The following is a 27,379-nucleotide window of genomic DNA, read 5'->3' as shown; positions in this document are numbered from 1 at the left end:
TAAAAGCTCCAAACAAGATTTTATTCCTTGTAACGATACAAAGGTTGCAAGAAAAGCACACTTCGATCAAATATTATGATCATAGCTGCAAATAACTCAACCAAACAGCTTAAAGCAAACCAAGCAAAAAAGGAAACAGACACCCTCAGTTTATACTTCAATCTTGAAGAAAATATGTCGAAGAGTCCTTCAGTAGCATTCATTATAATTAGTTGTAGGCAGTAGGATTTGCGTGGAGGTAAGCCTCAACAGCCTTAACCATTCCCAAACCCTTCTCTTTTCCTCCCTTGACGTGTTCCTCACTGATCTGAGCACCACCTTTGGGGTAGTATGTATTAGTGGTTTTGCAGATTGAACCTCCATCAGCAGAGGGTTCAAATTTGATGACACAACAGATTTTCTCGATTACATCGTTAAATCCATCAGCTTCAAGTACAGTATAACTGTATGTAAATTTTTCTTTGTCAATTCCATCAACTTTCTGTTTGGCAGTCTTAAGCTCGCCACCTAAATATTTAACCCAACCAAAAAAAAAAAAAAAAGTCATTAGCTTTTCCCAAATAAAAGAAAAAAAAAGTGAGCAATTTGAAGACTTCAAATTTGTGAACATAATCACTTTGTATTGATATCTTACCTTCAACAAATGTGGTCAACTTAATTGTGCCAACTCCACCATCTCCTTCAAGGATTTCGACACTCTTAACGCCCTGTGGCAAGATCTTGTGAAGATGCTTCTCTTCAAGGATGGTGGCCTTGAACAACCTTGCAGGAGGGATTGAGCAGGTGACCTCATAACTGGAAGTGACAGGGGCCATGATGGTTCAATTTGTTTCTTGGAAATGAACTAAAAGGAAAAAGAGGGATTTCAAGAAGGTTTTGGTAGTTCTTGAAAGAATTATGTGGTGCAAGAAGCAGTTAGGACCAAGAGTATTTATAGACTACCGAAAATATTATTTAATAGCAAGCAAATTTAGCTGTCCTCTAAAGTCATGGTAAAAGATTGTAATATATACGCAATTGCCAGGAAATTCAACATCTGAGATGGAAGGTTGTTTACTTTGAATAAGGTGAACTTTGGCACCTTGTACCCCATCTAGAATTCTCGCACAGACCACCCTCCCCACACTCCACGGCGGGGGCACGCTAAAAAAGAAAAAAAGGACTAGTAATACCATTTTTTTTAGGGTAGGACTAGTAATACGTCACACCCGAAATTCTTTAGTCACATAGAAGAATCTAATCAATTTCAAGGGAATCCCTCCAACTATACTTTATGGCTGCTAAAAGAATTTTAAGGCAATTAACTTTTTGACCCTCTAGCTAGCTATTAAATGTATAATGTTGATTCCTAAATTTATAAAAAAAGTACATGCTTTAATTAGGGGTGCAATCGCATTTAATTAAATCGAATATCCTAGTATTCAAACGTATTTAATTATTTTAATGAGTTTGAAATTTTGTTCAAATTTGACTTGTTTATTTAGTAAACTGAGTTTGAACAAACTTTTTATCAAGTTTCAAAGTTAAATACTATTTAAATTAGATTTGACTAGCTGACAAATCAAATTGGAATAAGTTTTTACCAAGTCAAATTCGAATCGAATGTCGAACAGTTTGATTCATCTTTCAACTCTGTCCTTAACCATTTTGTCAATGTAAGTCGTTAACAGTACACAACGTAGTTTTAATCTTTTACTTGCTGCAATTATGTTTTAAAACTGCTATGACTTCTAGCAGCTGCCAACCAGCGACCACCGGTTCATTCCATTGTCAAGTTTTGACAAAATTATTCTCTTAGACTTCGTTTTTCTCGTAGACTGCAAGATCAGCTTACATTTTCTATGCATCTCAAGGACAAAACTAGACATGAAGAATTTATCCGATGGTGATTGAAATACGTTCTTTGATTTCAACTCCGGTCTTATTTATTGGGATTCACATTAAATTGAGACCAAATTTGAAATAAAAGTGAGAAATGAAAACTAATTGCGCAATTTCATTAAAATTTGAGAATAGATTAGAGGTGGTTAGTGGTCATTGACGGACGGGTTGGAAGAAGAATATTAAAGTTATGCCCTATGGATAATAATCAATTAGGATAAACGGTTTCGTCAAATTTGGTGGGCAACCTTTCACATTTAATAGTTAGGGGGACAGAAAAGAATATATATCAATATGGATAAAATACGAAGCAGAGGCATCCTCTCATTGGAAAACGGGCCGTCAGCAAAAGGATAAGACGGCACTTTTGTCACCGTCCGTATACATTTTGCTATTCTCATCATCAGTTGTGAAAATTAAAGTACATTTTAAACTTCTTCTTCTGTAAGATTAAATTCAAAAAAGTTTAAAATTCTTCTTCTCTAAAATTAAATTCAAAAAAGTCTTTATTATTTTTTCTAAAAGCATTGTTTTGAAAAATTAAAAGGGTTAAGTGCACTTTCATTCACCACTTTCATCCGGTGGTTCGTGTGTTCTTCAGGCGAGAAGAAGCCAATGCTAAGTACAGAAATATTGATACATGACGATCTTATCCCCAAAAAAAAAAAAAAAAGAGGCAGGCCGAACTACAGTTTGCAGATAAACCTTTTAATTTTCTTTTTTTTACTTGTCCAATTTGGCCCAAAAAAGGACAACCTTGTTGCCAAATTGTGTACAAATATAGCATAAGGAAATCAGGATTAGTGATAATGTTTAATTTCAATATTTCCTAAGAATATAAAGACAGGAGTTGATGTTAAGAACACTAACCTGAGGTCCCCTAAGGGCATGGGCACCTTTAGTGCGTGGACTTCCTTGGAAATTTGCAAATGTTGTTGATGACGTGGCGGTGAAGTGAAGGTGCTGAAGTTTGTTACCTGTGTTAGGCATGAGTTGTTTTTACTTTAATGCCCTTTTTTGGCAAGACAGTGACATGGTTGATTTAGGTGTCTATTGTTTAAGTGCTAAGCAAATTTGCATGCTTTGTTTAAGCCATTTAGTGCTTTCTTTGTTGGCACTCTCTTGGCCAGTTGATTGTGAATTTCTTGTCTTTCTCACATGAGCTGCCAATTGAGAATAATATGATAATGTCGAGTTGGAGAATACTTCATTTTTCTATGAAACTAGAAAATAATAATGACATGATGTCGACATTATTTTCAAGTTACAAGTTTGATAATTAACCTGGAATGACTCTCATAATCGTACCATTATTAAATAATAAGGTCCAAAATTATTCTTCTGATTTTTTACAAGCATTTTGGACAAAAGTCGTGTCCAGGTTTGATGTCTCGAGTTTGAGACATAGTCAGAGTCGATTAAAAAGAAAAAATGAGAAAAAAAATGTCAAAAATCCATGTATCTGTGCATTGCAATCATAATACAATAACCCCAATAATACTAATGAATAAAGACAACGAAAAGGAAATTCACATTTCATAAAACTAAGAATTTTTCTTAACCATGACTTAGAGGGAACTCATCATATATATAAACAATCTAATTTTTCTTTCTAAATGGTAAGAATTGGCATCAGTCCTAAGAATTGAGAGAAAGAGAGAGAGAGATTTGGGTCAACTTTCATTAATAGTCTTGGCATGTAAGAAAAATGTTAACGCCCAAGAATTTTTCTTTGGATAGTGATATGAAATGACCTTAAATAAGTTAGTAGAGGTCAATAAACATATAGTCCAATAACTCTCTTCTTTGAGTAATGTTGTAAACCCAAAAAAAAAAATGAACTGCTATAATTGGAATTGAAATATTAGAGAAAGTAGTACAGAAATGGAGAATGATTTTTTTATTATTCCAACTAATCAAAAAGTACACTAAAGAGGTGCCAAGATACCTCTATATATAGGTACTACAAAATTAAACGTACATCAATTCTATTAAACACTCATTACTACAAGAACATAAATAGCCATATGAAATGGTTCATCCAATACATGAATAACTCTTATGGATTGAAACCGTTCATCCAATGTAATTCCTTTACATAATGTAGCAATGAATTATGAATTAATCGTCTTGGGAGCAATGAATTATGAATTGATCTTCTTGAGAATACAAATGGGCATCCACACTTTTAGTTGTTTCATAACACTCCCCATTGGATGTCCATTACATAAAGAATATGCCTCATTAAAACCTTATTAGGAAAAAATCCAATGGGACGAAAACCCTAGTGATGGAAAAATAGTACACTATTTTTGTGTATTGATTTCTTCCCCTGATGCAAATATCATTTGAGATCTTATAATTGTCGCATTCCAATATTCTTCATCAATTTCTCAAATATTACAGTTGGCAATGCATTGGTAAATAAATCTGTCAAATTATTATCTGATCGGATTTGTTGCACATAAATTTCACCATTCTTTTGTAAATCATGAGTACAAAAGAATTTTTGTGAAATATGTTTTGTTCTATCTCCTTTAATATATTCTCCTTTCAATTAAGTTATATAAGCTACATTATCTTCATATAATATAGTTGGAGGATTTTCTTTTTCGGAGGATAACCCACAACTCTTACGGATATAGTGGGTCATTGATCTTAACCAAACACATTCTCGACTAGCCTCATGAATTGCTATTATTTCAGCATGATTCGATGAAGTGGCGGCTAACGATTGCTTTGTAGATCGCAAAGAAATGGCTGTACCTCCATGTATAAATAGATAACCAGTCTGAGATCTTGCTTTATACCGGTCAGATAAATATCCAGCATTAGCATAATCATGCAATTCAAGCTTAGATTTATTTGAATAAAATAAACCAAGATCAATTGTTCCTTGGAGATAACGAAAAATATGTTTAATACCATTCTAATGTCGTCTTGTGGGCGAGGAACTAAATCTTGCTAATAAATTTATTGCAAATGATATATCAGGTCTTCTACAATTAGTAAGATATATTAGTGCACCAATTGTATTGGGATATGGTACTTTAGGACCAAGTATCTCTTCATCTTCCTCTCGCAGTCTAAAAGGATCCTTATTAGGATCTAATGATCTGACCATTGGGGTACTTAATGTATGTGCCTTATCCATATAAAACTGCTATAATACCTTCCGGGGTATAAGCAGTTTAGTGGACAAAAATTTCACTTTTCAAATGCTTAATTTGTAAACTAAGGCAGAATTTTGTTTTTCCAAAATCTTTGATCTCAAATTTCTTCTTCAAATATTCAACACTAATCTCTTCAAGAGTTTCAATCAGATTTAAATCATCAACATATATAACAATTATCACAAAATTTGATCCATTTTTCTTGATAAAGACACATGGATATATTGGATCATTGGTATGGCCTTCTTTAGTTAAACATTCATTGAGGCAGTACCACATACGTCCAGATTGTTTAAGCCCATACAAAAATCTTTGTAATTTAATAGAATAAATATCTTTAGGATTTGATTTGTATGCTTCAGGCATGTTGAATCCTTCGGGGATTCTCATATAAATATCATTATCAAGATTTTCATATAAATATGCAGTAACGACGTCCATTAGATGCATATCTGATTTTTCATGTACTGCAAAACTCACAAGATATCTAAATGTGATAGCATCCACTACAGGTGAATACGTGTAATCATAATCAAATCCAAGCCTTTGTGAAAATTCTTGGGCTAGAAGTCTTGCTTTATACCTCACGATTTCATTTTTCTCATTTTTTTTTTCACAAATATCCATTTATATCCTACTGGCTTTACACCTTCAGGTGTTTGGACTACAGGTCCAAAAACTTTTCTTTTAACCAGTGAGTTCAATTCAGATTGGATCACATCTTTCCATTTTGCCCAATTATTTCTACGTCGACATTCATCAACCTATCTAGGCTCGTGATCCTTATTCTCTACCATAATATCAAGTGGTATATTATATGCAAAAATACTATCAATAATTATTTCTTTTCGATTCTAACTTTTTCCTGAAATGACAAAATTTAATGAATTTTCTATAATTTCATTCTCTTCAAGAATTGGCTCTTTAGGAGCGACCTCTTCAGGAAGTTGAATTTTGTCACTAATTGTTGATTCATCTACTCCTCTTTTCTTTCGAGAATTTTTATCTTTGGAACCAAGAGGTCTTCCACGCTTTAGGTACGCTTTAGACTCGTTAACATTTGTAATTTGTCCTTCAAAGACATTAATTTAATCGGAGCATTTGCAATAGGAATATGTGATTTAGTAACTTTTCTGGAGTCATTAAATGCGTCCGGTAATTGATTTGTAATTTTTTGCAAATGTATAATCTTTTGAACTTCTAGTTCACATTCTTTGGTATGAGAATCGAGGAAATTCAAAGATATTTTTCAAGTGATTTTCTTTTTCGGTTGATTTTTATCTCCCCCTAATGTCGAAAAATGTGATTCATCAAAATGACAATCTGCAAATCTCGCAGTAAATAAATCACCTGTCAATGGTTCCATATACTTAATAATTAAAGGTGATTCATACTCAACATATATCCCCAATCTTCTTTGCGGGTCTAATTTACGATGTTGGGACGGTATAATTAGAACATAAATCGAACAACCAAATATTCGTAAATGAGAAATATTGGACTCAAAAACAAAAGTTAATTATAGGGGAAAATAAGTATGATAACTTGTCGATCTAATTCTCACAAGTATTGCTACATGTAATATAGCATGTTCCCAAGCAAATGAAGGAAGTTTAGATCTCATCAACAATGGTCTAGTAATTAATTATAGCCATTTAATAAATGATTCGGCTAAACCATTTTGAATGTGAACATAAGTTACAGGATGTTCAACAGTTATTCCAATGGACATGCAATAATCGTCAAAAGCATGTGACGAATATTCACCAGCATTATCTAGATGAATTTTCTTTATTGGATAGTTTGAAAATTGTGCTCGCAATTTAATTATTTGAGCAAACAATCTCGCAAACGCCAAGTTGCGAGTAGATAATAAACATACATGTGATCATCTAGTTAATGCATTAATTAGCACCATAAAATATCGAAATGGTCCACATGGTGGATCTACAAGTCCACATATATCATCATGAATTCGTTCTAGAAATGTAGAGGATTCAGTCCCAACTTTTACTGGTGATGGTCTAATAATTAATTTTCCGTGGGAACAAGCAACACAAGAGAATTTATTTGCTTTTAATATCTTTTGATTTTTCAATGAGTGACCATGTGAATTCTCAATTATTTGCCTCATCATTATATATCTAGGATTTTCGAGACAATCATACCAAATCATAAAATTATTGGGATGAGTAGAATTCTGGTCTCCTAGGTGATAAATTTCAATTGCACTAATTTGTGCATAATATAAGCCAGAAGAAAAAGAAGGTAATTTTTCTACTACGTATTTCTGCTCAGAAATGATATTTGTGATTAATAAAAATTCTCCATTTGTCTCATTTATTGTCCCGATATGATATCCATTTTTCGCAGATATCTTTAAAACTGAATAAATTTCTTCAAGACTTGAGAGATAGTAGTGCATTATTTACGACAATTTTAGTCCTTTCAGGAAGAAATAGAGTGGCTCTTCCAGAACTTTCAATCAATTTTGCACTACCACTTATGGTATTAACATTTGTCTCTCCCATTTTCATACAAGAATTTTTTTTTTCAATATAGTGTGCGTAGTAGTACAATCAATGAGACAAATGTCATCATCACCATTATTTAATCCCAAATATTTGGCATCCATTTCTCAATAAGTAGATAGAAGTTGCCGGAAAAATACATGCAGAATTTCAGCAGAATCACATTTTTTGCTTTTTTTAAGGTATAGGCTCCATTTTCAGTTTTTTATTCAAAAATAGAGACTCGTGCTGATAACGTGTTGTAAAACTAAAAAAATAATGAACTACTATAATAAGAATTGAAATATTAGAGAAAGAAGTATAGAAATAGAGAATGATTTTCTTATTATTCAAATTAATCAAAAAGGACAGCCAAGAGGTGCCAAGGTACCTCTATATATAGGTACTACAAAATTAAACATACATCAATTCTATTAAATACTTATTACTACAAGAACATGAATAGCCATGTGAAACGGTTCATCCAATACATGAATAGCTCTTATGGATTGAAACCGTTCATCTAATGTAATTCCTTCACATAATGTAGCAATGAATTATGAATTAATCCTCTTGGGAGCAATGAATTATGAATTGATCCTCTTGAGAATACAAATGGACATCCACACTTTTAGTTGTTTCATAACAAGTAACTATATTTTGAACCCATAATGTCATATTAAATCTTAAATATTTATTTTGATCATTTGTAGCCTAAGTTAACAATTGTTGCCACAATACATTTCCAATTCTTATTTTGGATTCGTTGCCCAATAAACATATAATTTAATTTCGAATCACCATAATTTCATACATTGTTCAATTAAAAAGAATATGGGTGATGTGTACTGTATATTGTGGATTTCCTCCTGCTCATCAATAATAGAAGCTGACACCATCTCTGGAGAATCCAGGAAAGGAAAAAAAAATTGAAAACCTGCTTGTCGTTGGTTACGGACATCAGTTCTCAACACACGCGTGCCGTGGTGCAGTGTCGTGTGTGTGTGTACTAATCAAGTTTCGCATTTGATTTCTTAGGGATAATTTCGAAAACCTTCTCTGAGGTCTCGGACAATTTAGACAATTCCCCTTAGGTTTCAGAAATTACACCAACCTCCCTTACGTTCACTATTTATGCTTCAAAATAGACCCAATAGACTATCATTTCCTTCAAATACCCTAAACTACCCTTTTTACCCTAAAAAATAGAAAGAAAAGAACAAGAGCTTTTGCTAAATGTTGATTGCATCCCTTGATTGCCTTCTTCCAAATTAGACTATCACGAAAGTCATGAAATCTTTTCTACAAAAAAAAAAAGATAAAAATAAGGAATTTTGATGATCGTGTGCTCTTAAGCAACACTATTAGGAAAATCAAGTAACCACCTTTATTTGAATCAAAACCAATTCCAACAACTGTGGGTGCCCAAGAAACCACAATCCAATTTATTTCCCGAAACCTGAACAAATCTCGCCACTTGCTACCAAATTTGACAAAACTCAACCTCAAATTTTGTCCAAAACAACAATTCATCAACAATCAACCCCACATTCAAATCCCCTTGCCTTTTCCTCTCATTGCAGCCATTTTTTTCTAGCAAATCATTGTCTAAAGCCCAATATCCATCTATCAAACTTTTGATATTTGACATCACCAAGTTTTATCACCCATAATCAACCAAAACCAAATAAAATAGATGCAAAATAATCAAACCCACTACACTTAGAATAAGGGGAAAAAAGAGAGAGATGAGCCTAGTCACTTTTGCAAAGAGAAAGGGCGATGTAGGGGAAATCAAAGAAGGAGAAGGGAAGGGAATGGAACAAAGCACAAGCCAGGATTGATGGACAAAAATTAGTCTTGAAGTAGAGGAGAAAAGTTGGGGAAAGGGGATTGGGAAAGTGGTTATAGGAAGATTGGCATGGGAAAGTGAGCAAAGGTAGAAGGCAAAAGCGTTAAAGGCTAAAAGAGAAAATAAATTGATTTTTTTGCTTTCGCTTGGATTTCTGAGGTTCTTTTTTCCCATAAAAAAAGTCTTTTGAGTATCCTATTAGGGGTAGTAGAGTACTTTTGCTCCAATAGGGAAGGTACGTGTAATTTTAAAATATTGAGGGGAGCTTCTTGAGATTATTAAAAGCCTCAAGGGAGGTTTCTGAAATTATCCCGATTTCTTACTATGTGCTAGTGTTTTGGTAACTAGTTGTAGATAGAAAAGATCCAAAAGTGGCGGTTGGAGAATTAATTTCTTAAAAAATCCCTCAATTGTTTCCTAATTCTTTAGCCAAGTTAATTCTCTCTTATGCATTCTCTCTTCTACTTCTTGGTACTAAGCATTCACAATAAGCTCAGAACCACTCCTTACGAGTGTACACGAATGAGGTTTGACGAGCATGGGTATACATACAACAATAATTTGGTTAGTCAACCAGGGAGGCCAAGAAAACATGACAGGATGGAGGAAAAAAATTTATTCAGGTATAGAAATTGTTAAATAATGGAATATTATAAAGATCTAATTGACGGTGAAAAATTTTTCATATTGACTCCTATAAGCACAAATAGACATACATATTTTAATTGGATTTTAACAGTGGAAAAATATGTCAAGCAATGCAATTTGGATGATATTCTTTGTTGGGTTGATGCAAGTAAGTTGTCAAAACATGTTTTTAAGAAAAAGGCACAATTATTCTTTCAAGTGATGCGTAAAATAATGGCAGAAAGTATTTATAGAACCTTTATTGGTCATACTAAAATACTTTAGAGATTTTGGAAGGATATTTACTATGTTTTGCACATGATTGAGAGAAATTATGCTTTCAAACTGAAGTCTAGTTGTTGGTATTGGTTTGTGGATTTTAAAAATGATAGATTTGTTCATAATATGGGTGATATCGAAAATTTTGAATCAATTGATAGTTTTGATTTGCATACCTTGTTTGGAGAAATTAGAAGTAATGAATTTGTTGAAAAAAATAATATGGTAATTTGACAAAAGAAGAAGAAAATTTTGATTTGATAAAAGAAGAGAACATGAAATTGTTGTTGAAAAATTTGTTGGTTCGGACTCTCTTCAAAGTGATGGGAGAATGTTTGATTTGATAGATATGGATGTCATCGGAGTTGAAAAATATTTTACTCCAAAAGAGTTGACTGACAGTATGAAAATTTTGGATAATTGTAGTAGTGGTTATTTTGAATTATTTGGTGATGATAACTTTAGCGAGAAAGCAACCTATGATTTTTTAATTTTAGGCACTTACATTGGTGGTAAATATGGTGATTCTGGTGACGAATGGGTTTGTATAAATGAGTACTTTGATCAAGAAGAAATTGCTGAGAAATTTTTTACAAAATATATAGTGCGTCCATTGTTACGTGTAAAAATGAAATTAATAACTGGTAACAAGTTAGAGTTTCATGTCAAATGTACTACAACATAGATTTGCATAGAAATTATTGCTCGAGATGGTGTTGAACCTATCTCAATGAATAATTTGGTTTAAGGGAGGCAATGTTGACAAATTAAACTAAGCCTAGAAATATTTATTTATTTTTTAGTTTTATTTGAGTTATGTTTTTAGTAGTTGTGTGATTTAGGAATTTCTAATTTATTTCGTAATTTCTTATGCAAGTGGTTTCTTTCTTAACAAGTTTGGTAGATTATAAATAGGACATTATTTAGGTTGGTCTCTCAAGAGAAAGAATCTAGAAGAATAAGCAAGGTTTTCTATTATGGTGTGACTTTTTTCATTGTTTGAGATTTCAATAATATTGTGTGTTGAATTGATTATTTTCTTCTCTCCCACATATATTTTGAGCGTTTGTTTTATCCTTTTAATTCTGTAACCTTGTATGCTTTGATTATTATTAGAACCAGCTGAATTTATTGTGGTATGATTTTTTCCATTGTTTGAAAATTTAATAATATTGTAAGTTGAATTTATTATTTTCTTTTCTTTCACGTATATTTTGAGTATTTGTTTTATCCCTTCAATTCTATAACCCCACATGCGTTGATTATTATTCGATCCTTAAATTTGGGGTTCTACATTTAATATAACATCTAACCTTCACCAAATGTGCTCAAATTAATGGTTCAAACTCCACCATCTCCTTCAAGGATTTCCACACTCTTAATAGCCTGTGGCATGATCTTGGGAAGAAGGTGGTCATCAAGGATGGCGGCCTCGAACAACCTTGCAGGAGGCATTGGGGAGGTCATCTCAGCACTACAAGTGATCGGGGCCATGATGCTTTAATTTGTTTTTTCACAAATGGAGAAAGATCAAGAACAGGAGGGTTTGATGGATCTTGAAAAGATTTTGCGGTGCAAAGAGCGGTGAGCAATAAGTGTATTTATAGACTACTGACAGTCATGAATTCATATCTAAAAACAGCAAGTGAATTATTTTATTCTCTTGCTGCGAATAACTTAACCAAACAGCTTAAGCAAACCAAGCAAAAAAGGAAACAGACACCCTCAGTTTATACTTCAATCTTGAAGAAAATATGTCGAAGAGTCCTTCAGTAGCATTCATTTTAATTAGTTGTAGGCAGTAGGATTTGCGTGGAGGTAAGCCTCAACAGCCTTAACCATTCCCAAACCCTTCTCTTTTCCTCCCTTGAGGTGTTCCTCACTGATCTGAGCACCACCTTTGGGGTAGTATGTATTAGTGGTTTTGCAGATTGAACCTCCATCAGCAGAGGGTTCAAATTTGATGACACAACAGATTTTCTCGATTACATCGTTAAATCCATCAGCTTCAAGTACAGTATAACTGTATGTAAATTTTTCTTTGTCAATTCCATCAACTCTCTGTTTGGCAGTCTTAAGCTCGCCACCTAAATATTTAACCCAACAAAAAAAAAAAGGTTATTAGGGCTTACATACATACTTACCCCCACAAATAAAATGTTAAAAAAAAAAAAGAACATTTTGAGGACTTCAAATGTGTGAAAATAATCACTTTGTATTGATATCTTACCTTCAACAAATGTGGTCAACTTAATTGTGCCAACTCCACCATCTCCTTCAAGGATTTCGACACTCTTAACGCCCTGTGGCAAGATCTTGTGAAGATGCTTCTCTTCAAGGATGGTGGCCTTGAACAACCTTGCAGGAGGGATTGAGGAGGTGACCTCATAACTGGAAGTGACAGGGGCCATGATGGTTCAATTTGTTTCTTGGAAATGAACTAAAAGGAAAAAGAGGGATTTCAAGAAGGTTTTGGTAGTTCTTGAAAGAATTATGTGGTGCCAGGAATTATTATTTAATAGCAAGCAAAATTAGGTATCCTCTAAAGTCATGGTAAAAGATAGTAATATATACGCAATCGACAGGAAAGTCGACAACTGAGATTGTCGGTTGTTTACTTTGAATAAGGTGAACTTTGGCTACTTCTACCCCATCTAGAATTCTCGCACTGACTGCCCTCCCCGCCCCCTACGGCGGTGGCACGCCACAAAAAGAAAAAAGGACTAGTAATACCATTTTTTTTTGGGTAGGACTAGTAATACGTCACAGTCACATAGAAGAATCTAATCAATTTCAAGGGAATCCCTCCAACTATACTTTATGGCTGCTAAAAGAATTTAAGGCAATTAACTTTTTGGGCCATTAGCTAGCTATCAAATAGATAATGTTGATTCCTAAATTTATAAAAAAGTGCATGCTTTAATTATGGGTGCAAACGAGTCTAATTAAATTGAATACCCTAGTATTCAAACGTATTTAATTATTTTAATAAGTTTGAAATTTTGTTCAAACTTAACTTGTTTATTTAGTAAACCAAGTTTGAACAAACTTTTTATCAAATTTCAAAGTTAAATACTATTCAAATTAGATTCGACTAGCTGACAAATTAAATTGGAATAAATTGGAACAAACTTTTTATCAAGTTGCCAAATTGTGTACAAATACAGCATAAGGAAATCAGGATTAGTTATAATGTTTAATTTCAATATTTCCTAAGAATATAAAGACAGGAGTTGATGTTAAGAACACTAACCTGAGGTCCCCCATGGCACCTTTAGTGCGTGGACTTCCTTGGAAATTTACAGATGTTGTTGATGACGTGGCAGTGAAGTGAAGGTGCTGAAGTTTGTTAGTTGTGTTAGGCATGGGTTGTTTTTACTTTAATGCCCTTTTTTGGCAAGACAGTAAAATGGTCGGTTTAGGAGTCTATTGTTTAAGTGCTGAGCAAATTTGCATGGTTTGTTTTAACCATTTAGTGCTTTCTTTGTTGGCCCGATGATTGTGAATTCCTTATGATCAAAGCGCGCTCAAATTTTTCCATTAAAACGAAGATGACGTCGGCACCTTCACGGAGCGCGTGAGGCCTAAATAAACTAGTAATGCCCAAAATTTTCACCGGCCTTTCTCACTTAAAGCTGCCAATTGAAAATAATATGATAATGTCGAGTCGGAGAATACTTTATTTTTCTATGAAACAAAAAAATAATAATGACATGATGTTGATAATTAAACCAGGAATGACTCTCATAATTGCACCATTATTAAATAATAAGGTCCAACATTATTCTTCTGAATTTTTACAAGCATTTTGGACAAAAGTCTTCTCCAGGTTTGATGTCTCGAGTTTGAGACATAGTCAGAGTCAATTAAAAAGAAAAAATGAGAAAAAAATGTCAAAAATCCATGTATCTGTGCATTGCAATCATAATACAATAACCCCAATAATACTAACGAATAAAGACAAAGAAAAGGAAATTCACATTTCATAAAACTGCGTCTAACTAAGAATTTTTCTTAACCATGACTTAGAGGGAACTCATCATATATATAAACAATCTAATTTTTCTTTCTAAATGGTAAGAATTGGCATCAGTCCTAAGAATTGAGAGAAAGAGAGAGAGAGATTTGGGTCAACTTTCATTAATAGTCTTGGCATGTAAGAAAAATGTTAACGCCCAAGAATTGTTCTTTGGATAGTGATATAAAATGACCTTAATTCTTCTTTGGATAGTGATATAAAATGACCTTAAATAAGTTAGTAGAGGTTAGGGATGGCAACGGGGCGGGAGATGGGGAAGAGGGTTGGGGCGGGGGACCCCTCCCCCATCCCCCGCTTCCCTCGCCCCGTCCCCACCCTGCCCCGCTTCTCCGGCGGGTGCTCCCGCTGAGCTAATAAAAATTTGTTATATAATTTTATTATGATTAAATTTTAGCAAATAATCAAGTACTAAAATATCAACACATCATCAAATTATTATTCATTGCAATTTTACAATTGAAACTTATAAAAACAATCAAACAAAAATTATTTGAATACAATCCAACATGATGAAAAAAATATAACTAAAGTAATCAAATTTTCACTTTTGGTACAAATACAATCACTAATTCATTATTGTGGTTGTGTTTTTTTTATGAAAATAATGTTATTGTATTAAGTGTAATTAGGGATTTAGTATAAATGTATTAGTAAATTTAGTATAACCAATTAATAATTTGTATGAGTACACATATATAATTATTAGTATAATTAATAATATCAATTATATTATTTATACTAATAGACATCATATAATACATATAACTAATAATATTATTATCATAAGTTTGTAACCAATTAAATTATATATTATATATATAATTATATACCTATATATATTTTATATATTTATTTTTTTAAAGCGGGTAGCGGGACGGGGGATGGGGCGGGGGTACACTCCCCTACCCCCCGCCCCGGCCCCATCCCTCTCCCCATTAGCCCCCCGCGGGACGGGTGCCCGCGGTCACCCGCCCCCATTGCCGTCACCCGCCCCCATTGTCATCCCTAGTAGAGGTCAATAAACATATAGTCCAATAACCCTCTTCTTTGAGTAATGTTGTAAAACTAAAAAAAAAATGAACTACTATAATAGGAATTAAAATATTAGAAAAAAAAGTACAGAAATGGAGAATGATTTTTTTATTATTCCAACTAATCAAAAAGTACATCCAAGAGGTGCCAAGGTACCTCTATATATAGGTACTACAAAATTAAAGGTACATCAATTCTATTAAACACTCATTACTACAAGAACATAAATAACCATATGAAATGGTTCATCCAATACATGAATAGCTCTTATGGATTGAAACCGTTCATCCAATGTAATTCCTTTATATAATGTAGCAATGAATTATGAATTAATCCTTTTGGAAGCAATGAATTATGAATTGATCTTCTTGAGAATACAAATGGGCATCCACATTTTTAGTTGTTTCATAACACTCCCCATTGGATGTCCATTACACAAAGAATGTGTCTCATTAAAACCTTACTAGGAAAAAATCCAACGGGATAAAAACCTTAATGAAGGAAAAAGAGTACACTATTCTTGTGTATTGATTGTTCCCCCGGATGCAAATATCATTTGAGATCTTATAGTCGTCGCATTCCAATATTCTTCACCAATTTCTTAAATATTGCAGTTGGCAATGCATTGGTAAATAAATCTGTCAAATTATTATCTGATCAGATTTGTTGCACATCAATTTCACCATTCTTTTGTAAATCATGAGTAAAAAAGAATTTTGGTGAAATATATTTCGTTCTATCTCTTTTAATATATCATCCTTTCAATTGAGTTATACAAGCTGCATTATCTTTATATAATATAGTTGAAGGATTTTCTTTTTCGGAGGATAACCCACAACTTTTCCGGATATAGTGGGTCATTGATTTTAACCAAACACATTCTCAACTAATTTCATGAATTGCTATTATTTCAGCATGATTCGATGAAATGGCAGCTAATGATTGCTTTGTAGATCGCCAAGAAATGGTTGTACCTCCATATGTAAATAGATAACCAGTCTGAGATCTTACTTTATGTGGGCCAAATAAATATCCAGCATCAACATAACCAAACAATTCAAGTTTAGATTTATTTGAATAAAATAAGCCAAGATCAATTGATCCTTGGAGATAACAAAAAATATGTTTAATACTATTCCAATGTCGTCTTGTGAGCGAGAACTAAATCTTGCTAATAAATTTATTGCAAATGATATATCAGGTCTTGTACAATTAGCAAGATACATTAGTGCACTAATTGCACTGAGATATGGTACTTTAGGACCAAGTATCTCTTCAACTTCCTCTCGCGGTCTAAAAGGGTCCTTATTAGGATCTAATGATCTGACCATTGGGGTACTTAATGTATATGCCTTATCCATATAAAACTACTTTAATACCTTCCGGGTATAAGCAGTTTGGTGGACAAAAATTTCACTTTTCAAATGCTCAATGACAGGTTGTCGAAGCCTGTACAATAATAAAACCTGCTCAAACTAAAATTAATTCTGTAGATAGCGGTGAGCAGGGTCGAATCCACAGGGACTGGGAGTAATTGTTTCTTTTAGAGTCCAAAGTATGGGGGGTTTTGGATTAAATGCTAACTAAATAAATTAACTGCAGAAAATAATTAATTAAAAGAAATAACTAAGAGAAACTCTAGCCAAGGGTATACTTCAGAAATGGTTCATGCACTGATCATTGATGCAAAAATAATCCCAACATTTATTAATAGATTGGTTATAGTTGTCCTGCACGCGATAAACAACCAACCCTTCCTTAATTTATCGATAGCTAAGGTACGACCGTTAGCTATTTCTCTAACCCAAAAACAACCCTAGGTACGACCGTAAGATTTAATTTCTAGATTGCATTAATAATTAGAAAGGCCCAATCCTAACCAACAAACACGCTACGAGGGTTTGTTTAAGCTAGATCATATGCTCCCCTGACATAAACCCAATTACGCCAGTTGCTACTGAGGTAGAGATAACGAACAATTACGGATTCAATTACCCCTATTTAGCAAAAATAGCCTATATGAATAATTAATTATTGCGCACTAATCAATCATACACAAGGCCATAGCAATTAAAATCAAGGAACATATAAATACCAATAAATGAAGAAAATAATTAAAACAGATTCGATCTCACAGTAATTGTCGAACCAAATCGTCAGTTGTCCCCTTGACTAGAATTGTAGAATTAGTTCATAATTAATGAACTAAACCCACAAGAAATTGAAGCAAAAGCTGCGGCCATCAATTCGCAAGTTGAGGGAATTCAATTCGTCTATTTAATAAAGAGAGAAAGCTACAAAAGGGACTTCATAGTTTTCCTTCGGTCTGGGCGTCCGCAGGAAGCAAACCAAAAGGAAAAGTCAAAGAAAAACAAAGAACAAGCCTCAGCTATTCAGCCATCTTCCATGCGTAAGAACAAACTAGCTAAAAGGCCAAAAAAGGGTCAACAAAAGTTGCTAAGCTCAAGGCTACCCAAAATTCCTACGAGAAGAAAAGTCAAAATCCTAAGCTAAAACTAAAGAAACGGAAAAACTAAGAGGACCAGACAGCCCTCTGCTGTGCGGCGGTTCCTCCCAGGGGGAAGAAGACTCCCTACTTCAGCCCTTCGTTCCTCCTTTTAATGCTGCGCTCTGCGAATTACCAAAAAGGACTTGTATCTCCTTGTTCCAAAAATGCCCTGGATGCCTGCTACTTGAACTCTTTCCTGATAACTGTCAAATCGGCACTTATTATGGTATTTTCGTTCTACTCCCTGAAATATATGTAAAATACTAAAAGTGAGTAGAATCTAATAATTAATTCACATTGGGTTAAGTAATAGGGAAAATTAATAATAAAATAAATGATAAAATTGCAACCTATCAATTCCCCCCACACCTAAACCATGCTTGTCCTCAAGCATGAGAACAGCAAATAAACACCAACACTTGCCAATGGCTATTACTCCATCTACCATATTGCCAAGATACCAAGAAAATATAATAATCAAGCATCAATGGTCTAGTCCAAGAAACATCACTCCGGTTAGCTTCTAAACCATAAATTCCTCTAATTTCATGTTAACCAATCTAAGAAAAAGGAATGACGCATAACAGTTATCAGCAAATGGTCCAACTATTAACCAAAATCTCAACATTAAATCCATAAATCGGCAAGCTGACTTTTATTATACACTAACACAGCATTCACTTTTTCTTTCACATTTTTCTACTTTTCTCTTTTTTTTCTTTTTTTTTTCTTCTTCTTCTTTCTCGTTTTTTTTCAATAGTAACAAAAGACTTAGTCGCTAGCCATTAGAGCCTTTTGACGCGAATTCCAACATTGGCCAGATGAAGGAGCCCGGTTACTCAGCTTCTATCGCCACGTGACCACGTACTCATAGGAACTACTATCTTTTGACGCGAGAATCAACACTTTTAGGTGCAGATCCCCGGTTACTCAGTAGTAACTAATAGCGGAGTACAGTCAAGTTTATTCAGAGCTAAAAATCACAAAAACTCAATATAACACAAGAACCAAAAGAAAACTTGCATCAGCTAGCCTCATTTTCAAACATGGAGAACTAAGGTTAATAACCGGACCAATTCACTAAAAATGCCAATAATCATTCCCTATGCCTAGGAAAGTTAACCAAAAAATTATAAGAGTAAAACAATTATTGATATTCACCAAAGAGATGTTTTTGGATTCAACCACATTAACTTGATACCCTTTTATTATTAAAACTTGGCAAAAGTAGAAATAGAGGCAATAATCCAACATCAAACCTTGGCATGCACTTACGAGCCAATCACTAAAAAGAAGAAAAAGAAAATGAACGAAAGACACTAGCACCATAACTGCTCCCCCCACACCTAAATCCTACATTGTCCTCAATGGAGGTAATAAAATAATTAAAGCGAAGAGGATAACGAGACTTCCCTGCTGAACAGCTAAGGGATAGGAGGGAACAGTGGAGGGAAGCCGAGTTCTGAGACATCCTTGCCACTTGGCATAGAGAATGCGCACTGGCAACCAAGCAATATCAGGGCAGAGCAATAGCCATCTATGTCTCTCAATTCATCAGGCAACTTTAGAAATAACTCAACCAGAATACCAAAAGAAACCTCCCAATTGAACAAACGAGTGCAGTATTGCAGTTCACCCAAAATCTCAACAAATGGCTCCAGTTGGCCAGCTAAAGTCTTAACCCAAGATCAGCAATTCCATTGAAAACAGCATAGATATTGGACAATAAGAACGCAGCCAACCAAATAGAGGTACCCAATTGAGGTATAAGACCGGCATGCTACATGAATGCTGCCAAATTCTGCGCCATGCTATGCACATTGTTAATTAGACATAATCACTAAGCAATAAGCAATGAAAGTGGCACAGTAGCCTTCCAAATCAACAAACAAAAGCAGAAATTACTCAACTCACGTCACTCCAATGGACTCAAAACAGAAGGCAGGACAATAGACTCAGGTGAAACCAAAAATGACCCCAACAAGGTAGCAAATAATGACAAAATGAACTCACCCCTAAAGCCCAAAAGTTGTCACCAATTGGAAAGTCCAACACATAACTCAACTGGGAGCAAATATAAGCACAAGGGTTTGGGTTTTCAAGCAAACAGCTGACCAAACACACAGGGAAGAAGCAATTCAAATAAGCCGCCCAAAACACTGATAAATCCATCAGCACAAGCAGTACCAGAAACAGAAGAAACCAAAACGGCAATCAATTGTGGCAAATAACTCCCAAGGCAGCCCCAAACATGCACTAGAAACTCCAAGCAAGGCACAGGTAAAAAAAATCAAGCAATATACCACTTGCTAATATCCACCCAAAATCCCAACAAATGCTCCCAAGAAATCAGCAAGTCTAGTAATAGCAGGTCAGCATTTAGGCAATAACAACTTAGTCACAAGTTCTGAGCTTTCAATCCCAACAGCCACACCAATGAGAATGAATAAATGTTAGGCAACTACCACAACCAGTACCACTGGTGTACGCACAGGGAAGAATGAAATCAAACGGCAAACTCAATTCACTAAGAAATACAAACAACACTAGACAGTACTTCAAGAGCCCAAACAAATGACAATTATATTAGACTAGGCAAATCAGTTGCAGGTCATAACCCAACCCACGGGCTCCAGTAACACAGATGCAAGCCAATCAAATTTACTCAATGAAATCGTAATCATCAAAAATCCCATCATCAAGAAATTGGAATCGTAGACCACAAAATTAGTAAGAAAAACCTGGCACCAGGGAGGTTGGGCAACCAACGGCAGCGCTGATCTGTGCGTCGCGAGTGGTGGAAGTGGACGAGCGGCGTGGTCTGTCAGCTTGGGCTTCGTCGACGAGCTGTGGAGGCGCTGGTGCCACGCGCGGGCAGCGCACGGAGGGCAGAGAGAGGTGCTGCGAGCTGGTCAGAGGTGCGCAGTGGCGGTGAGAGGCTGCGGGCCGTGCTCGCCTGGTCTTCACGCGATGGAGTGAGCGAGGAGCAGCTCGCTGGTGGAGCTGAGCTGAGGAGGTTCGCGAGCTTAGGAGTTGATAGGTCGGCCAGCAGGTGCGGCGCGGGCTGGTGGTGGGGCTGGTCGGCCAGCAGTTGCTAGGTGGGGGAGGCGCGCGAGCTGGTGCCTCGCGCGTCGTGGGTCGGCGGAGCTCTTGACGGCGCGCGATGGAGAGGTGGAGGCCGCGTGCAGAGGTGCTGTGGCCGCGGCGTCTTCGAGTGAGGAGCTGCTGCGCGACGGCTGAGGGCGCTTCAGCAGCGGCGGCGGACAGAGGGCTTCGGTCAACAGAGAGGAAGAAGAAACAGGGGAGAAGGAAGACAGAAAAGAGAAAGAAGAAGAAAGAAAGAAAAGAAAGAAAAAGAAAAGCCCTTTTTTTTTTTCATTTGAGACTTTTTTTTTTTTTTAAATATTTGACACTAAAGCTACGTTGATAAGAAAGAGTTTCTGTGTTTTTTTTTTTTTTTAGGATTTGAAAATCTAAGCTACCGTGAAACAAAAATTTAAATTTTTTTTTTTAAAAAATTTTTTTTTATTTTTTTGAAATTTATTTTCATTAGCAAATTTTATTTTCGAGATTCAAAAGCAGAGATAACCAACAATCAACAATCGTTTTTGAATTTTTTTTTTAAATACTTATCTCTCCCGTGAACGTGACGTGGGCACACCATGAAGGCACGGAATCTGGAACTCTCCAGGTGACTTGACGCGGGCACGTCATGAGGGTAAGAGAGCTCCCAGAAGTTTCTGATCGTGAGCTTCCTGCACGTCACCACGCGGGCGCGTCATGACTGAAGGTCACCTACAAATCAGCAAAAACGAAAATTAACACCCAAAATCAGTCAAATTCAAGGAAGACAGATTTAAACTAACAAATAAAATCAAACAAACAACTAAAAGAAATTGGGTTGCCTCCCAATGAGCGTCTTTCTTTAATGTCTTTGGCTAGACATTATCATGTTTTGCTCATGGAGGATAAAATCTTGTGGCTCGCTTCAATGCTTCATCTTCAACGTGATCCTGGTAACCCTCATAGATGGAGTAATTCTTGGGCACACGAGTTACGGGCTTCCATGGACTAGTAAATGGCGCTAAACAAGTCAACAATGATCTGCATTCTCCACTCACTCCTCCATCACACGCATTCATTGGTTCAAGATATTTTGCCATCTCCACTCTTAACTTATTCCTGTCATGAAATTTTAAATTTTCTGGTATAATAAAATCAATTTCAGTAACAGGAGTTGAAGAATAGGAGCCAGGAAAATATTGATTAAGGAGTGGAGAAGATGTCACCGCATTTGGAGATTGTTCACTGGATTCATTCACTTGAACGAGTTGATCTTGGAGTCTCATTTCTTGCACTTCAGCTTCCTTTTAAACTGCATCTTTAAATCCGTTTTCTTGAAACTCTTGCAGTTCCATGTCATTTGCCCGGACAATTGCACTCTCATCTTCCTCAAGATTGATATTGGTTTGTGAGGGCAATTCTTCAAGGTGAGCCTCTAATCGCTCTATCCTGGCTGTCAATTGACGCAGTTGATCCGCCAGGTCGCGACAGCTCGCTTGTGTCTTCTGATGAAATCGATTTAGGCTCGCTTGTGTCTCCTGATGAAATCGATTTGAATTAGCAATTAGTAAACCTATCATTTCTTCAAGAGACATACCTGACACGGAGGATGATTGCTGAGACTCTTGCTGTTGAAAATCCATTGGCCCGGTCGCATAATCAAAATTGGAATTATCCCACCATCCTTGATCATACCCGTTTGAATAAGGGTCATACCACGTTTGATATTGGGGTGGAAAATCTCCAAAAGTATCAAGTGGAGAACTTAAATTATCTTGAAATGCGGGGCATGTGTCAGTTAAATAACCTGAGTCAAAATAAGTTCCACAATTTGCAACAGCCCATTGATCATTAGGAAAAACATGAGTCTCATAACCCCATTCAGGAACAAAATCCAGTCTATCATCAAAATATGGAATGTTAGCAGCCATAAGAAAAAAATAAAAAAAATAATAATAAAAAATAAAAAAAATAAGAGAAAAATAAATTAAAAAAATGAAAACAAGATAAACTCAAAAAGAAACAATTTAATCTGGCACCAGTCCCCGGCAACGGCGCCAAAAATTGACAGGTTGTCGAAGCCTGTACAATAATAAAACCTGCTCAAACTAAAGTTAATTCTGTAGATAGCGGTGAGCAGGGTCGAATCCACAGGGACTGGGAGTAATTGTTTCTTTTAGAGTCCAAAGTATGGGGGGTTTTGGATTAAATGCTAACTAAATAAATTAACTGCAGAAAATAATTAATTAAAAGAAATAACTAAGAGAAACTCTAGCCAAGGGTATACTTCAGAAATGGTTCATGCACTGATTATTGATGCAAAAATAATCCCAACATTTATTAATAGATTGGTTATAGTTGTCCTGCATGCGATAAACAACCAACCCTTCCTTAATTTATCGATAGCTAAGGTACGACCGTTAGCTATTTCTCTAACCCAAAAACAACCCTAGGTACGACCGTAAGATTTAATTTCTAGATTGCATTAATAATTAGAAAGGCCCAATCCTAACCAACAAACACGCTACGAGGGTTTGTTTAAGCTAGATCATATGCTCCCCTGACATAAACCCAATTACGCCAGTTGCTACTGAGGTAGAGATAACGAACAATTACGGATTCAATTACCCCTATTTAGCAAAAATAGCCTATATGAATAATTAATTATTGCGCACTAATCAATCATACACAAGGCCATAGCAATTAAAATCAAGGAACATATAAATACCAATAAATGAAGAAAATAATTAAAACAGATTCGATCTCACAGTAATTGTCGAACCAAATCGTCAGTTGTCCCCTTGACTAGAATTGTAGAATTAGTTCATAATTAATGAACTAAACCCACAAGAAATTGAAGCAAAAGCTGCGGCCATCAATTCGCAAGTTGAGGGAATTCAATTCGTCTATTTAATAAAGAGAGAAAGCTACAAAAGGGACTTCATAGTTTTCCTTCGGTCTGGGCGTCCGCAGGAAGCAAACCAAAAGGAAAAGTCAAAGAAAAACAAAGAACAAGCCTCAGCTATTCAGCCATCTTCCATGCGTAAGAACAAACTAGCTAAAAGGCCAAAAAAGGGTCAACAAAAGTTGCTAAGCTCAAGGCTACCCAAAATTCCTACGAGAAGAAAAGTCAAAATCCTAAGCTAAAACTAAAGAAACGGAAAAACTAAGAGGACCAGACAGCCCTCTGCTGTGCGGCGGTTCCTCCCAGGGGGAAGAAGACTCCCTACTTCAGCCCTTCGTTCCTCCTTTTAATGCTGCGCTCTGCGAATTACCAAAAAGGACTTGTATCTCCTTGTTCCAAAAATGCCCTGGATGCCTGCTACTTGAACTCTTTCCTGATAACTGTCAAATCGGCACTTATTATGGTATTTTCGTTCTACTCCCTGAAATATATGTAAAATACTAAAAGTGAGTAGAATCTAATAATTAATTCACATTGGGTTAAGTAATAGGGAAAATTAATAATAAAATAAATGATAAAATTGCAACCTATCACTCAATTTGTAAATCAATGTAGAATTTTGTTTTTCCAAAATCTTTGATTTCAAACTTCTTCTTCAAATATTCAACACTATTTTGAATCTCTTCAAGAGTTCCAATCAGATTAAGATTATCAACATAGACAACAATTATCATAAAATTAGTCCATTTTTCTTGATAAAGACACATGGATGTATTAGATTATTGGTATAGCCTTCTTTAGTTAAACATTCATTGAGGCGGTACCACATACGTCCAGATTGTTTGAACCCATACAAATACCTTTGTAATTTAATAGTATAAATATCTTTAAAATTTGATTTGCATGCTTCAGGCATGTTGAATCCTTCAGGGATTCTCGTTTAAATATCATTTTCAAAATTTTCATATAAATATACAGTAACGACGTCCATTAGATGCATATCTGATTTTTCATGTCCTGCAAAACTCACAAGATATCTAAATGTGATAGCATCCACTACAGGTGAATACGTGTAATCATAATCAAATCCAGGCCTTTGTGAAAATCCTTGGGTTGCAAGTCTTGCTTTATACCTCACGATTTCATTTTTCTCATTTCTTTTTCTCACAAATGCCCATTTATATCCTACTGACTTTACACCTTCAGGTGTTTGGACTACAGGCCCAAAAACTTTTCTTGTAGCTAGTAAGTCCAATTCAGATTGAATCGCATCTTTCCATTTTGGCCAATCATTTCTACGTCGACATTCATCAACCGATCTATGCTCACGATCTTCATTACCTACCATAATAACAAGTGCTACATTATATGCAAAAATACTATTAATAATTTTTTTTTGTTCCAACTTTTTCCTGAAGCGACAAAATTTATTGAATTTTCTATAATTTCATTATCTTCAAGAATTGGCTCTTTAGGAGCGACTTCTTCAGGAGGTTGAATTTTGTCACTAATTGTTGATTCATCAATTTCTCTTTTCTTTCGAGAATTTTTATCTTTAGAACCAAGAGGTCTCCCACGCTTCAGGCGCACTTTACACTCATTAACACTTGTAATTTGTCCTTCAAGGACATTAATTTTAATCGGAGTATTTTCAATAAAAATATGTGATTTAATAACTCTTCTGGAGTCATTAAATACGTCCAGTAGTTGATTTGTAATTTTTTGCAAATGTATAATCCTTTGAACTTCTAGTTTACATTCTTTGGTACGAGAATCGAGAAAATTGAATGATATTTTTCAAGTGATTTTCTTTTTCGATTGATTTTTATCTCCCCCTAATGTCGAAAAATGTGATTCATTAGAATGACAATCTGCAAATCTTGCAGTAAATAAATCACCTGTCAATGGTTCCATATACTTAATAATTAAAGGTGATTTTATATCCGACATATATCCCCAATCTTCTTTGTGGACCCAATTTACGACATTGGGGCCGTGCAATTCGAACATAAACCGAACAACCAAATATTCGTAAATGAGAAATATTTGACTTATAACCAAAAGTTAATTATAGAGGAAAATAAGTATGATAACTTGTCGGTCTAATTCTCACAAGTATTGCTGTATATAATATAGCATATTCCCAAGCAGATGAAGGAAGTTTAGACCTCATCAACAATGGTCTAGCAATTAATTGTAACCATTTAATAAATGATTCGGCTAGACCATTTTGTGTGTGAACATAAGTTACAAGATGTTCAATAGTTATTCCAATAGATATGCAATAATTGTCAAAAGCATGTGACGAATATTTACCAGCATTATCTAAATGAATTTTCTTTATTAGATAGTCTGAAAATTGTGCTCGCAATTTAATTATTTGAGCAAGCAATCTCGCAAATATCAAGTTGCGAGTAGATAATAAAAATACATGTGACCATCTAGTTGATGCATCAATTAGCACCATAAAATATCGAAATGGTCCACATGGTGGATCTACGAGTCCACATATATCACTATGAATTCGTTCTAGAAATGTAGGGAATTCAGTCCCAACTTTAACTGGTGATGGTCTAATAATTAATTTTCCGTGGGAACAAGCAACACAGGAGAATTCATTTGCTTTTAATATCTTTTAATTTTTCAATGAGTGACCATGTAAATTCTTGATTATTCGTCTCATCATTATAGATTCAGTATTTTCGAGACGATCATGCCAAATCATAAAATTATTGGGATGAGTAGACTTCTGGTCTACTAGGTGATAAATTTCAATTGCACTAATTTGTGCATAATATAAGCTAGAAGAAAAAGAAGGTAATTTTTCTACTACGCATTTCTGCCCAGAAATGATACTTGTGATTAATAAAAATTCTCCATTTGTCTCAGTCATTATCCCTATATAGTATTCATTTTCGCAGATATCTTTAAAACTCAATAAATTTCTCCGAGACTTGGGAGACAGTAGTGCATTATTTACGACAATTTTAGTCCCTTCATGAAGAAATAGAGAGGCTATTCCGGAGCGTTCAATCAATTTTGCACTACCAGTTATGGTATTAACATTTGTCTCTCCCATTTTCATACAAGAAATTTTTTTTTTATTTTTCAATATAGTGTGCGTAGTAGCACTATCAATGAGACAAATATCATCATCACCATTATTTAATCCCAAATATTTGGCATCCATTTCTCAATAAGTGGACAGAAGTTGCCGGAAAAATACGGGCAAAATTTTGGCAGAATCTCGTGTTTCACTTTTTTTTAAGGTAGAGGCTCCGTTTTCACCTTTTTGTTCAAAAGTAGAGACTCATGCTAATAACGTGTTGTAAAACTAAAAAAAATGAACTACTATAATAGGAATTGAAATATTAGAGAAAGAAGTACAGAAATGAAGAATAATTTTCTTATTATTCCAACTAATCAAAAAGTATACCCAAGAGGTGCCAAAGTACCTGTATATATAGGTACTACAAAATTAAAGGTACATCAATTCTATTAAACACTCA

General features: G+C 34.9%; 2 protein-coding genes and 1 long non-coding RNA gene across 3 annotated transcripts; all 3 read right to left on the bottom strand.

The window, feature by feature from the left end:
- Nucleotides 1-930, bottom strand: LOC113734614 (major allergen Pru ar 1-like). The gene is made up of 2 exons (XM_027261217.2): nt 635-930; nt 1-507 (listed from the first exon to the last, which is right to left on the bottom strand). The coding sequence occupies exons 1-2, from the start codon at nt 813-815 to the stop codon at nt 209-211; spliced, it is 480 nt and encodes a 159-aa protein (XP_027117018.1). The 5' UTR covers nt 816-930; the 3' UTR covers nt 1-208.
- A 10,977-nt stretch (nt 931-11,907) lies between these two features.
- Nucleotides 11,908-12,842, bottom strand: LOC113734615 (major allergen Pru ar 1-like). Its single transcript, XM_027261218.2, has 2 exons — nt 12,553-12,842; nt 11,908-12,409 (listed from the first exon to the last, which is right to left on the bottom strand). Exons 1-2 carry the CDS (start codon nt 12,731-12,733, stop codon nt 12,111-12,113), a joined length of 480 nt encoding a protein of 159 aa, XP_027117019.1. The 5' UTR covers nt 12,734-12,842; the 3' UTR covers nt 11,908-12,110.
- A 4,805-nt stretch (nt 12,843-17,647) lies between these two features.
- LOC140037634 (uncharacterized) lies at nt 17,648-21,286 on the bottom strand. Its single transcript, XR_011841574.1, has 2 exons — nt 19,312-21,286; nt 17,648-18,142 (listed from the first exon to the last, which is right to left on the bottom strand). It is a non-coding gene; the product is annotated as an uncharacterized lncRNA (long non-coding RNA).
- Between the last annotated feature and the right edge of the window lie 6,093 nt (nt 21,287-27,379).

The sequence above is a fragment of the Coffea arabica genome, chromosome 3c (genome assembly GCF_036785885.1).
Source record: "Coffea arabica cultivar ET-39 chromosome 3c, Coffea Arabica ET-39 HiFi, whole genome shotgun sequence".
NCBI lineage: Eukaryota > Viridiplantae > Streptophyta > Magnoliopsida > Gentianales > Rubiaceae > Coffea > Coffea arabica.
This window is presented reverse-complemented; position numbering and strand designations above follow the sequence as displayed.